At 47.2% G+C, this 12,738-nt stretch overlaps 1 protein-coding gene across 6 annotated transcripts in view; it reads left to right on the top strand.

Annotated features, from left to right (window-relative positions):
* akap9 (A kinase (PRKA) anchor protein 9) overlaps window positions 1–12,738 on the top strand; it is an 85,746-nt gene that overhangs the window by 68,774 nt on the left and 4,234 nt on the right. For 5 of the 6 annotated variants that reach the window (XM_010791469.1, XM_010791474.1, XM_010791471.1 and 2 more), the window contains 8 exons: window positions 6,141–6,308; window positions 6,802–6,916; window positions 7,041–7,239; window positions 7,505–7,655; window positions 7,928–8,272; window positions 8,753–9,052; window positions 9,135–9,361; window positions 9,470–9,578. In XM_010791469.1, the coding sequence (XP_010789771.1) occupies window positions 6,141–6,308; window positions 6,802–6,916; window positions 7,041–7,239; window positions 7,505–7,655; window positions 7,928–8,272; window positions 8,753–9,052; window positions 9,135–9,361; window positions 9,470–9,578 (1,614 nt within the window). The remainder of the gene's footprint in view (window positions 1–6,140; window positions 6,309–6,801; window positions 6,917–7,040; window positions 7,240–7,504; window positions 7,656–7,927; window positions 8,273–8,752; window positions 9,053–9,134; window positions 9,362–9,469; window positions 9,579–12,738) is intronic. The other variant, XM_010791470.1, reaches the window with a different exon arrangement.

Consider the following 12,738-nt stretch of genomic DNA (forward strand, 5'->3'; position numbering starts at 1 on the left):
AAACTCAAAAAAAGTGTTGTGAAGCCACCATTTTATTAGCATTATTAGCATTCGCATTAGCCCAGCGCAGAAACGCAGAGAGAATAACTTATGGCAACACAAAATAAAACATGGGAGCGGTGGAGATGAGGAGGTGTCGGCGTTCTGGCGATTTACTCGGAAGGCTTCAGTAGCAGTAGAAGCTGCTGGGAGTCCCAGCAGCTTCTACTGAAGCCAGTCCCCAACAACCGGGGACTTCCGGCCGGGGATTTTGGGCGGCAGTATACGCCGTGAAGTTGTTTGCGGCCTGCCAGTAAACCCAAAGCAGAAGAAGAAGAAGTGACGTCAGCGGCTTCATTTGCCTAATCCACCCCCAGGGATTTATTCCGGTGTAAACGCGATCTGTACTTAGTTCATCAGAACTAAAGAGTTCTGATGAACTAAGTTCTCATGAACCTTTGTGGGAAAAGTACTGCGGTGTGAATGCGCCTATTGACCAACTCTTTATATCCTGGGCTAACCCTCAGAAGGGCAAGCCCGTTACCAGGCAACGGCTCTCCCACTGGATTGTGGAAGCGATCGCTCTGGCTTATACGAGTCAGGGTTTGCAGGCACCAACGGGCCTGCGTGCTCATTCTAATCGTGGACTGGCTACATCCTGGGCTTTGTTCAAGGGTGTTTCCATCCAAGACATTTGTGCAGCAGCGAGCTGGTCCTCACCGCTCACTTTTGTCCTTTTACAGGCTAGATGTCTCTGCTCCAAGTGTGGCCCGCGCAGTGCTGGGCCCCCTGCTGAGTTAGAGCTCTACCTGTTAAGTTCTGGTTGTTTTGGTGATTTTCGAGATAAGCATGTCTAGCAATACGGGAGTTTCAATATCCCATAGTGAGACATCGAACGGAGTGTTATGAATGAGAACTATAGGTTACTTACGTAACCCCAGTTCTCAGAGTAACATGAAGTGAGATGTAGTTCTCATTCATAACACTCCGTTCGATGTCTCACTATGGGATATTGAAANAGAAAGAGAGACAGACAGACAAACAGACAGACAGACAGACAGAGAGACAGAGAGAGAGACAGACAGACAGACAGACAGACAGACAGACAAGCAATTTGTTCCCACTATAAAGACCACAAAAAGAGAGGAATATGTAGTGGCAGACAGTTTCTCATTGGAGATGATGACAGTGACAACACTATGATGACGGTAAACATTTACCATAATGGAAAACTCATGTTCCAAGGGAGCCAGGCCAGAGAGACTTACCTTTTCGAAGTGTTTCTTCCTTGCCAATGGCGCCAGTGTGTGTCAAATGTCAACTCTCTACTAGTATACGATTGCCAAACACTTCTGGATCTTCGTTTTTCGGAATTAAATCCTGTGACTTCGGATCGTGGACATAAAACGCTCCACCCGAGTACCAGCTTACCTGTGCTGCACCCCGGCTCCAACTCCCCGCCGTAAACGCCACCGTCGCCGCGGAAAACGCAGTGGTCGACTGGTGAGGAATTTTCAGCTTGTCCTATCTCAAGGACTGAATACTTCGCCGTGCCTCGCCTTTTCTCATTCATAACACTCCGTTCGATGTCTCACTATGGGATGCGCCTCAACGCGTATGCAAACAGAAGCATCAATCTCATTACGCCAATCCTGATTGGCTGGTGATCTTGACGTCTACGTCAGGGAATCCACCCACCCTATAAGTAGCTTGCGCTACGACGCAGCGTCATTCAAACACCTCTTCTCGCTTCAGAGCACATCTAGAATTATCAGCAGCCGGGCTAGCTTAACGGTCCACAGACTGAACCCCAAAGCTAACATTCGGTCGACGGGCCCTTGCCGGTTACTTTTTTGCTTTGCAAGAAGACTGATCACTATTAACACACCAGTTAATATTGTAATCTGCCTCGCCGTTTCTTTCTTTCGAAATTACGGTAAGGTTTGATTTTTTCTTCAANGTTGTCACTGTCATCATCTCCAATGAGAAACTGTCTGCCACTACATATTCCTCTCTTTTTGTGGTCTTTATAGTGGGAACAAATTGCTTTGTGCCAGGATTCAGTGTTGTCGGTATACAGCAGGAGGTTACAGACTCTCTCTCTCTCTCTCTCTCTCTCTCTCTCTCTCTCTCTCTCTCTCTGAGTGAGTGAGTGTGTGAGGAACGGTTGGAGGAGCGTGGTGTGAGTGAGTTACTAACTTTTTTCACACGTTTTTTCTACTAACATATTTCTTGTTTTATTTTGTAAGTTGTGTGTATTGTGTATATGGTTTAAACGTTTGATTGTTGGTGTTTTCTCGTGGTTTGGGTGTGTGTGGTGTGTGTTTGTGTGTGTCTGTGTGTGACGCAGTTGCGGCATGGACTATGCCCGGCTGAGCCGCAAACATGGTTTTAAAATTTCTCCGATGACACCGTGCTCGGTGCAGAGTCCTGCATCGGGTCGGGTATCCGCGGGTACCCGACGGGTGACCCCCAAAAAAGGTGATTTGCGGGTGGTATTTTTTCAAACGCTTTTTTCCGGGTTCGGTTCTGGGTAAAACAAAGATGATGCGGGTCGGGTTGCGGGTGTTGCATCATAAATATATTTAAACAATAATAATTTAGTTTGATGTTTAAATCCTCAGACCTCTCCCCCGCGGGACCGAGCATAATCATAACCTCTGCAGCGCATCTATCTGCTGCTGAGCGCGCCACATTCTGAATGGCTGAGGTGAAGCTCTCTATAGCGGAGAATACAGCATTTTCAATAACTCTTCCTCAAGAACGAAATCCAACGTCTGGGAGGCTTTTGGTTTNAATTCGCTGCACCCTTCTTGTCGGCTTCGTTCGGCACCGGGGAGAGCGGCAATATATCTGGAGCGAGATTCTCTCGCTACAGAGAAGTTTATCTATAATACCTACGAACAGAGTAGGCGGCTTTTATCCAAGTATTTCCTCGTTCCCAAACGGGGAGGGAACGGAATTCGCCTATACTATTTGAGGGACTCTGAACAAATATCCAAAAGATACAAATTCAGAATGCTCACTCACACATCTCCTGTTGCGTCTCGTGCCGCCAAAAACGATTGGTTCACATCAGCTCGAGCTGAAAGACGCGTATTCCCCTCCCCAGTATATTTATCCACACAGGAAATATCTGAGTTCGCCTTTCAGGGTTTGTCTGTTACGATGTACAGAGTACTTCCCTTCGGTCTGTCTCCTCAGCCCACAAGTGTTTTGTAGGTGTACGGAAGCCGCGATAGCCCCGTTAAGACAACAGGGTACCGGGGCGTTGGCAACTTATCTGGAACGATTGCGCTTCCCTTCTCTGCAACAGTACCGGAGGCAGAGAGGCTATTACGCAGACGAATGTCCGTAAACACCTGCTCGGACCTGGGTTCGTAATAAAAGCACAGAAAAAGAGCATGTGCCTCAGCCAGACTGTACTCTTCCTGGACCTTACGCCTGAATTCGGTGCCCTTTAACAGCCCGCATGTCAGCAGAGAGAGTGAAAGCCTTCAGGGTTTGCCTCGCTCATTTCCAGCCACGCAAATATGTTCTCTTCAGACCATGTCTGCGGGTACTGGGGCTCATGTGTCAGCCATCCTGGTGGTCGACTGGGACGCTTACACATGAGGGAGTTCAACCGCTGGGTAGCTGCCCTCCAGACTGGAACCCCCCGTGCGTCATGGCGCGCGGAGAGTGATGGTCACATGAAATAGCGTAATGGAACTGCGCCACTGGCGCACCCAACTTTTCAGACGGGGCGTTGCTCTAGTGGTGCGTCCTATCGCGGAAGGTGGTCACGACAGAGACTCATGGTCCTGACGGGCTGGGGGGGGTATATAACGAAGGTCGACTGTGAGGGGGTCTCGGAGCAGAGACCTCCAACGGTCAACACATAAATTAATCTGGAGCTTTGTAGCGGTGTTTCCTCACCCTAAAAAGCTTCTGACTTTTCTCAGAGAACCATCATGTCCTCGTGAGGACAGACAACACGACCACAATATCGTATATAAACCGCCATGGGGGGTTGCGCTTCGTCCAGTTACACATGCTGGCCACGCAAACTGATCTTATGGAGCCTGCGGACGTCTCCTCTCGTCTGAGAGCGACGCACGTACCAGGAGTGATGGAACCCATCGGGCAGATCTGCTGTCCGAGGTGCACCACTATTATGCAGGACTGACTCTACATCCAATAATTGTGAGTCAAGCTTGTAGGTGCGTTACGGCCGAGCCGCGGTGGATCTGTTCGCATCAAAAGAAAATGCTCAAGCAGCTGTTCTTTCAATGAGGGATTTAAAACGCCAGCCGTTAGGCGGTGGACGCGCTCGCGCACGTATGGCCCTCCCGGGTCTCCCTGTACGCGTTCCCACCTGGCTCTGATACCCCCAACTCTGGCCAGAGTGAGAGAACAACGCCACACACGATCCTGATAGCTCCACACTGGCCCTGCAATGTACTGGCGGCGGAGATATAATACAGCTGCTGTGCGGGCAGCCGTGGCAAGCTCCCCGCTACGCAAGGGACATTACTTGTCTCAAAGGCCGGGGGGGGGGGCGATCTTTCACCCACACACAGAGCGCTTGGCACTATGGCCCGGCCCGTGAGTGGTGGTAAACCGAATACAGTGGGGCTCCCTCAGGAGGTGATAAACACTAATTCAGAGTGCAGAGAGCTTCCTCCACCAGGTACCTCTATGACTGTAAAGTGGAGGGTGTTTGAGGAGTGATGCCTTTCCAAAAAGGACACCATCTCTTTTTAATGTCCCCTGTCGGGGTGATTCAATCATTCTACAGGACCTAATGATAAACACAGAGCCATCTCACGATCCAAGAGCACACAGGCTACTAATGCTGCATGCACATGGTGGGCGGGAATAAAGGGAAAGACGGCTAGCCAACATCCTTTGGATCTGCCCGTTTATGAAAAGGGGCTCGATAAGCAGGCTCCTCCCCTGTTCCAGGTCACTGGTGCCCTTATGGAACTTGGCAGTTGGTTTAGGATGGGCTCACGTCGAGAGAGCGAGTCCGCCATTTGAAACCCTGCTGAAAGAAGAAGCCTGACATGAAACACCTGTCACGTGAAGACAGTGCTGTTACTGCTCTGGCATCTGCCCAAGCGAGTCAAGTGACATTCATTCAGCGCATCTCTGTACCATACTTCATGGCACTCAGTTTGCCCCCGGGGCCAAACGAGAAGTGTTGCGAAGCCCAACCCTGCCTTGTACCTAAGGTTGGTTGGCCTCATGTAGCCCCCATTGACATTGAAGGCATTTCCTCCGGCCACTGGTGTTCCTCTGAGGAACAGCGGCCAAATTTGCTGTGCCCAGTCCGTGCTTTACGCACCTAATATGTGACAGGTCAAAAGAGTTTCGATGCAATGACCAACTCTTTGTATCCTGGGCTAACCCTCATAAGGGCCAAGCCCGTAACCAGGCAACGGCTTTCCCACTGGATTGTGGAAGCGATTGCTCTGGCTTATACGAGTCAGGGTTTGCAGGCACCAACGGGCCTGCGTGCTCATTCTACTCGTGGACTAGCTACAATCCTGGGCTTTGTTCAAGGGTGTTTCCATCCAAGACATTTGGTGCAGCAGCGAGCTGGTCCTCACCGCTCACTTTTGTCCGCTTTTACAGGCCTAGATGTCTCTGCTCCAAGTGTGGCCCGCGCAGTGCTGGGCCCCGTGTTGAGTCAGAGCTCTACCTGTTAAGTTCTGGTTGTTTTGGTGGATTTTCGAGATAAGCATGTCCTAGCAATACGGGAGTTTCAATATCCCATAGTGAGACATCGAACGGAGGTTATGAATGAGAACTATAGGTTACTTACGTAACCCCAGTTCTCAGAGTAACATGAAGTGAGATGTCTCACCAGACGGCCCTTCTTGCTAAGGCGAAGCGAGAAGAGGTGCTTATTTTGAATGACGCTGCGACGTAGCGCAAGCTACTTAAAGGGTGGGTGGATTCCCTGACGTAGACGTCAAGATCACCAGCCAATCAGGATTGGCGTAATGAGTTTGATGCTTCTGTTTGCATACGCGTTGAGGCGCATCCGTGAGACATCTCACTTCATGTTACTCTGAGAACTGGGGTTACGTAAGTAACCTGTAGTTTTAAGCTGTCATGTGTCTTGTTTGTTTTGGTGCCTGTTTGTTTACCTGTGTGTCTCTGACTTGCCTCAGACCTCAGGCGGCGCAGACTGGCGGGCCGAGCTGCTGGATGCGGTGCAGCAGGTGTTTATGAGGGAGCGCAGCGTGCTGAAGAGCGCCCTCTACAGCCAGCTGGACCTGCTGGACACCAGCGACGCCATCATCCACCTCAACCAGCTGGAGCGCAGACTGGCCGAACAGGTGAGAACAAATCTGTGATCTTGCACTGACTTCACTCACTTCAAATACCTCTGTAGTGCTGACTGGATGTACAGTTGCACTGCACAGAAAAACACATCTGACTGGAGTGCATTGGGAGCAATATGCCCTTCATTTATTTATAATTGTTCAAATCTATTACTGCCACAGATCCTTGGGTAAAACCAGTCAGTTTCCTATTCTATTATTTCTATTATAAGAGCAAGTCAGTAAAGCCATTAAATATAACATTCAAGAAAGTAACAACAATTCAAGAAAGTAACAAACGTTTCAAAAATCAGTTGATTTGGAAAAGCGATAAAGAAAAGGTTTAAATGAAACTATTCAAAAGTGTAGGACTAATAAAAGCAAACGCTTTCTCCATAGCACAACTACTAACATGTTCACAATATTGGACAAAAACAATGTTCCTTTGTCATTCCTCCTGTGATCATTGTGTCAGAAACCACATGTTGTTTTTGTGATCCTGCTCCAGGACTCCATGCACAGAGAGGCGATGGGTTCTCTCCACACTTCAGAAAGATCCAGTCTCATCTCCGAGATTCATCAGCTCCGTATTCAGCTGGAGCATCTTCATCAAGGTCAACAAGGTAATACAAACTTCTCTCACTCTGCCTGCCATCTTCTTTTCCCCTCACTATGTAATATCCTCATTATTCTAACTTACTTTGAAAAGACATCCTGTTATAATGTCTTCTGATGAATGACCCCCAGGTGCCCAGCTTGCTGTGTCTTTGGGTGGTGAGTGTAGCGTGAAGGAGCAGAGGGAGGGAGGAGGTGCTGATGGATCAGCTGAGGCCGACAGACTGCTGCTGGAGGAGGAGCTGAAGACTGAACTGTCCCAGACCAAACTGGAGCTGGAGACCACGCTCAAGGCTCAGCACAAACACCTCAAAGACCTGGACACACTCAGGTAAGATACCATGTTTTCTCACAGAGTGTACCCTGCATCTTTTGGGATTCAGTAGCACAGAAGAAGCATGAAGAGACAAACGTAGCACTTTAAAAGAAACAAATCAATTAGAGAAAACTCTTGTTTTTTAATCTTCTTTCTACTTTGGTGACCCCTCATATTTGTTTAGTTTGAAATTCCTTGAGAAACAATCATTTAACATTTCATAGATGAGTGTTTCACACCAATTACAACACTGAATCTGAAGGGTTGTCTCTGTCCACAGGGCCGAGGTATCGCAGAAGGCTGTTGAGGTTGAAGCACTGAGCGACCAGCTGACAGAGGAGAGGAAGAGGAGCAGGGACGCTCAGTGGGCCATGGAGAAGGAGAAGTGTCGAACAGGGAGAGGCGAGGAGAGTAAACGAGAAGAACTGGAGGTGAGAGCCCTAAAGACTGGTGCCTTTTGTATCTTTTGTTGCTAAAACGTATTTTTGTCGGCTTTTTTGGAACATACAGAACAAACAACAACAAGCAAAGAAAAACCCATGCAAACATTAAAACACAGGGAGTTGAAGCAGTAAAGTCCAAAGCATTATGTTATTGTGATGGTTTACAAAACAGGAAAAATAAAATGCAGTCAACATTGTCACAGTTAAGGCATTGCTGTCAGTTGCTTTTTAAAAACGAGCATTTTCCGTTTCCTTGTCAGGACCTGCAGCTGGCTCTGGGGGAGCAGAAGAGCTGCGTGGCTCAGCTGACCCTGACCCTGGATCAGCAGCGCCAGGCCTCCTCTCGGCTCTCCCAGCAGGGGGAGCAGGAGACCCTCAGCCTCCAGAGACGCCTCCAGGAGCTCCAGGTCCAGCTGGAGACCGAGCGAGCCAAAGCCCTGGAGATCAGCACTGCGCTGGGGAGGGAGCGGGAGCTGAGGGCGGTGGTCTCCTCTGATGGAGGACCCTCCAGTGGGCAGCGGGTGGACGAGAGTAAGAGTGGTCTCAGCAAGGAGGGGAGCCTGCTGGAAAGACTGCAGAGAGAGCTGGACGACAAACATGCAAAGGTGGGAGGTTGTCTGATGAATTTGCTCCAAAAAGCCACTCGATAGGGGACAAAAGAAGTACATTTATTGCATTATCATCTAAATGTCTGTGTATCTTCTTTGCATAACTTTCTGTTGAACTATCAGAACACAGTTTACAGTCACACTATATAGTAGAAAGAATAGCCAACTGGTCCCACCCATCAATTCTCTTAGCTATTATCGAAACATCCCCACCATTAAACCATGAAACCCCCCAGTCCTTAACCACTTGCAAATCCACCTTTTGCCCTTCCTGAAATGTCAATCCTAAACATTTGCCTCTGATAAACACATATAGGACTAAAACTACAATTTAACAGAGTAAAAGGCAATCAGAGTATAAAACATAATCTATATACGGTATATGATTGAAATGATTATATGAACATTTGACACCACGCTATCCAAGGTACAAATATTTGTATTTGAAGTCTGTATTTCTTCTTCTCTCTCCTCCAGGTGGTGCAGCTCCTCAGTCAGGTGGAGGCCCAGAAGTTGGAGGTGGTACGAAAAGAGGAGGAGCTTAATTTGGGGAGTCAGAGGTCGAGGCGGGATCAGGAGGCGCTACTGGAGGCTCGGGCCAAGCTTGAGAGGCTGGAGGTGAGGATGTCTGAGACCCAGGAGCAGCTGGAGGGAGAGACGGAGAGGAGGAAGGGTCTAGAAGAGGAGAAGGAGAAACTGGAGGAGAGGTTACATCAGTCAGGAGAGCAGAGAGGAGGGAGAGAGGGGAGCGCACTGCTACAGGGTGACGGACAAAGTGTGAGTATCAACTGATCACACGCTCTTAATAAACCTTTCACTTTCTGGAGTCTCTTTTAATAATGTGTTGGTTTCTAAACAGCAGGCAGCCAGCGAGTCCACCGACCGCACCAAAGACTGGGTGTGCCAGCAGAAGAGTGGCAATGGTCAGTCAGCAACATCCACCACGGCTCCTCACACGGGGGCTTCTCCAGCCACACACAGCAGCGGACCACACCACGGTCCTTGGCGCACAGCTGACAAAATCTTCGGCAAACTGCACCTAATTTCCTCCATGATCCGAGGAATGGCGAACAAGACGACTGGCAGGTAACCAACGCAGCTTTAAGCAATAAGGACAAAGATAACTGGTTGATCTGTTTACTCCACAGAAAACGAAAAGAAATAACAAATGGTGACCTTTGTACATGTGTGCAGGCTGACTGCAGAGGTGGACAGTGAGGAGTTATCCTGGGTGCAGTCCAATGTTGATGAGGTCATCGCTATGCTGCAGCAGCAGTCCCCAGGGCTACCCTCAATCCCTGAGGTCAGTGTTTTATGTTTAAACTTTATATTACATTTGTGTTCTGTTTAATTTACGATATAGAGGTATATGTGAAATAAATTAACTTAAACTGAACAAAAATATGAATCCAACACTTTTGTTTTTGCTCCCATTTTTCATGAGATGAACTCAAAGATGTAAAACATTTTCTATATACACAAAATAACCATTTCTCTCAAATATTGTTCACAAATCTGAAAAGATCTGTGATAGTGAGCACTTCTCCTTTGCCGAGATAATCCATCCCACCTCACAGGTGTGGCATATCAAGATGCTGATTAGACAGCATGATTATTGCACAGGTGTGCCTTAGGCTGGCCACAATAAAAGGCCACTCTGAAACGTGCAGTTTTGCTTTATTGGGGGGGTCTGGGGGGGTCCGAAAACCCTAGGTTTAAACCCTAACCCTAACATGTCACCCATTGAGCATGTTTGGGATGCTCTGGATCGGCGTATACGACAGCGTGTTCCAGTTCCTGCCAATATCCAGCAACTTCGCACAGCCATTGAAGAGGAGTGGACCAACATTCCACAGGCCACAATCAACAACCTGATCAACTCTCTGCGAAGGAGATGGGTGACATGTTAGGGTTAGGGTTAGGGTTAAACCTGACTGGTTTTCGGATTGTTTTTGAATGCCATTTTCTTAATGTCTTTCATTTTTGTAAAGCACTTTGAATTGCCTTGTGTTGAAAGGTGCTATATAAATCAACTTGCCTTGCATTGCCCTGCCTTGCCTCACTAGTTAACTTCTAAACGTTAAAGTGTTGTACGAACTGTTTCTGTTTCCTCTGCCAGCTAATATACTTCATTGAGGTGCACGGTGAGGGCAGCTTTGGACCTGCCTCCCTGGCTGTGGCCCAGGCCTTGGAGAGGACCAGGGCCAACATCAAGTGGGTCCAGCAGAACCAGCAGGAGGTCCTGGACTGGTTCAGAACTCACACTGCACATCACACATAGCCAGAGTAACAGCTGCTGCAGGGACTCCTCTCCCATATGAGGAGAGTTTTTATGTTATTGTCCTGGACAGAAAGACATATAGATGTGAAGGACATTTAACTACTGATTAAGGCTTTTGATGGAAAATAGTTTAGAATAATTATTTTGGAACTAATTGAAAACTCATATTTTTTGTTTTTTTTAACCACTTTTGCGATTCTATGTTGAAATGTAGTCATTAAAATGTGATGGTAAGAATGGTTATAATGTGACTAAAACACGATTTAGCCCAGTTTTAACTGTAGACAGACATATGTTCACCTGCATATAACCAAAATATCTCCCGGAGTGCATTCTATATGTTTCCTTTCAACAACCATGATTGTTTTTGATTAAAATGCTATAAAATGTATCCCGATGTTAGTCCCCTACTGTGATAAATGCCAAATTAATGAAGCCTCTCTCATTCATATGTACTGGTCCTGTCCCCGCCTAAGCATGTAATGGACGGAGATTTTCCAAACTATATCCCAAGTGTTCAGCATTGAACTGGATCCAGTTTGGGGTAATAGGAAAGGAGATGCGTTTGACTGCAGAACGACAGCGATCTCTGTCTTTTGCTCTTCTCTTAGCTCGTCGAGTCATCCTGCTTAGATGGATAGACAGTTTCCCGCCCACTCATCTACAGTGGTTGAACGATGTTATGTCCTGTATGAAACTTGAAAAGATCAGATACTCACTTCTAGACTTGCTGCAGGTCTCCCTTGAAAAAGAGATATATGATCTCAAGGGACAATCTGGATAAATAAAGGTTTGAAATGAAATGAAATATTCTCAAACAGCAAATTTCAGGAAGCCTGGGGACCTTTTATAAATGCATTCTTTGAGCTATGACTTCTTTATCCTCTTCGTAAAGCAGACTGAGCTCTGTGTAATTATTTATTATGTTTAAGTTTATTCATGGTAATGCTCTGGGATTTGGTGTCCAGGGCTGCTGGGCCTTCTTAAAGTTCTTTTTGTGTTTGAATGTTTTGTATGTCTGTTTTACATTAATGGTTGAATCTTGCAATCTTTACAATCATGAATCACATGTACAGGACTGTCTCAGAAAATTAGAATATTGTGATAAAGTTCTTTATTTTCTGTAATGCAATTAAAAAAACAAAAATGTCATACATTCTGGATTCATTACAAATCAACTGAAATATTGCAAGCCTTTTATTATTTTAATATTGCTGATTATGGCATACAGCTTAAGAAAACTCAAAAATCCTATCTCAAAAAATTAGAATAGTTCCTCAGACCAAGTAAAAAAAAAAGATTTATAACAGCAAAACACAATCAAACATTTGAAAATGTCCATTAATGCACTCAGTACTTGGTTGGGAATCCTTTTGCACGGATTACTGCATCAATGCGGCGCGTGGCATGGAGGGCATCAGCCTGTTGGGCATTGCTGGAGCGTGTTATGGATGGCCCAGGATGCTCAATAGCGGCGCTTTAGCTCATTAGCCATTGTTGGGTCTGGTGTCTTTCAGCTTCTGCTTCAGCAAATACCGCCCACATATTCCTCCTATGGGGGTCAGCGTCAGGGGAATTTGGGGCAGGCCCAATCGAGGAAGGCAGAAATGGCCAATGGTCAGTACACCAGTTTACTGGTGGTTTTTGGCAAGCTGTGGGCCAGGTGGCCAGATCATGCTGGAAAATGAATTGCCTCCCATCTCCATAGAGGCTTTCAGCCCAGACCGGAAGCATGTAGTGCTGCTAAAAATCTCTTGGTAGCACCAGCCTGCATTTAGCTCTGGGCTTGATTGAAACACAGCTGGACCCAACACCAGCAGCTGACAATGGCTCCCCAAACCCATCGCTGACTTGTTCGCGGAACTTCCAGCACCTGCGATTGTCAAGGCAACCTTGGATTTTGCTCCCTCTCCCCAGCCTTTCCTCCAAGACTCCTGGCGGCCTTGACTTCCAATGAAATACAAAACTTGCTTTCGTCGCTGAAAAAGAGAACTTTGGAGCCCACTGTGGCAACTGTCGCAGTGCTCTTTTCCTTTAGCCGCAAGTCAGACGCCTCTCTCCGTTTGCTCTTGAGTTCAGAAGTGGCTTGACCATAGGAAATACGGCCTATCTGTAGCCCATTTCCGGAACCACGTGCTGTGAACAGTGACTTTTGATAGCTGGACTGGCAGCTTCAGTCCAC

This window comes from Notothenia coriiceps, unplaced genomic scaffold (genome assembly GCF_000735185.1).
Source record: "Notothenia coriiceps isolate Sejong01 unplaced genomic scaffold, NC01 NC01_scaffold00035483, whole genome shotgun sequence".
Taxonomy (NCBI): Eukaryota; Metazoa; Chordata; class Actinopteri; order Perciformes; family Nototheniidae; genus Notothenia; species Notothenia coriiceps.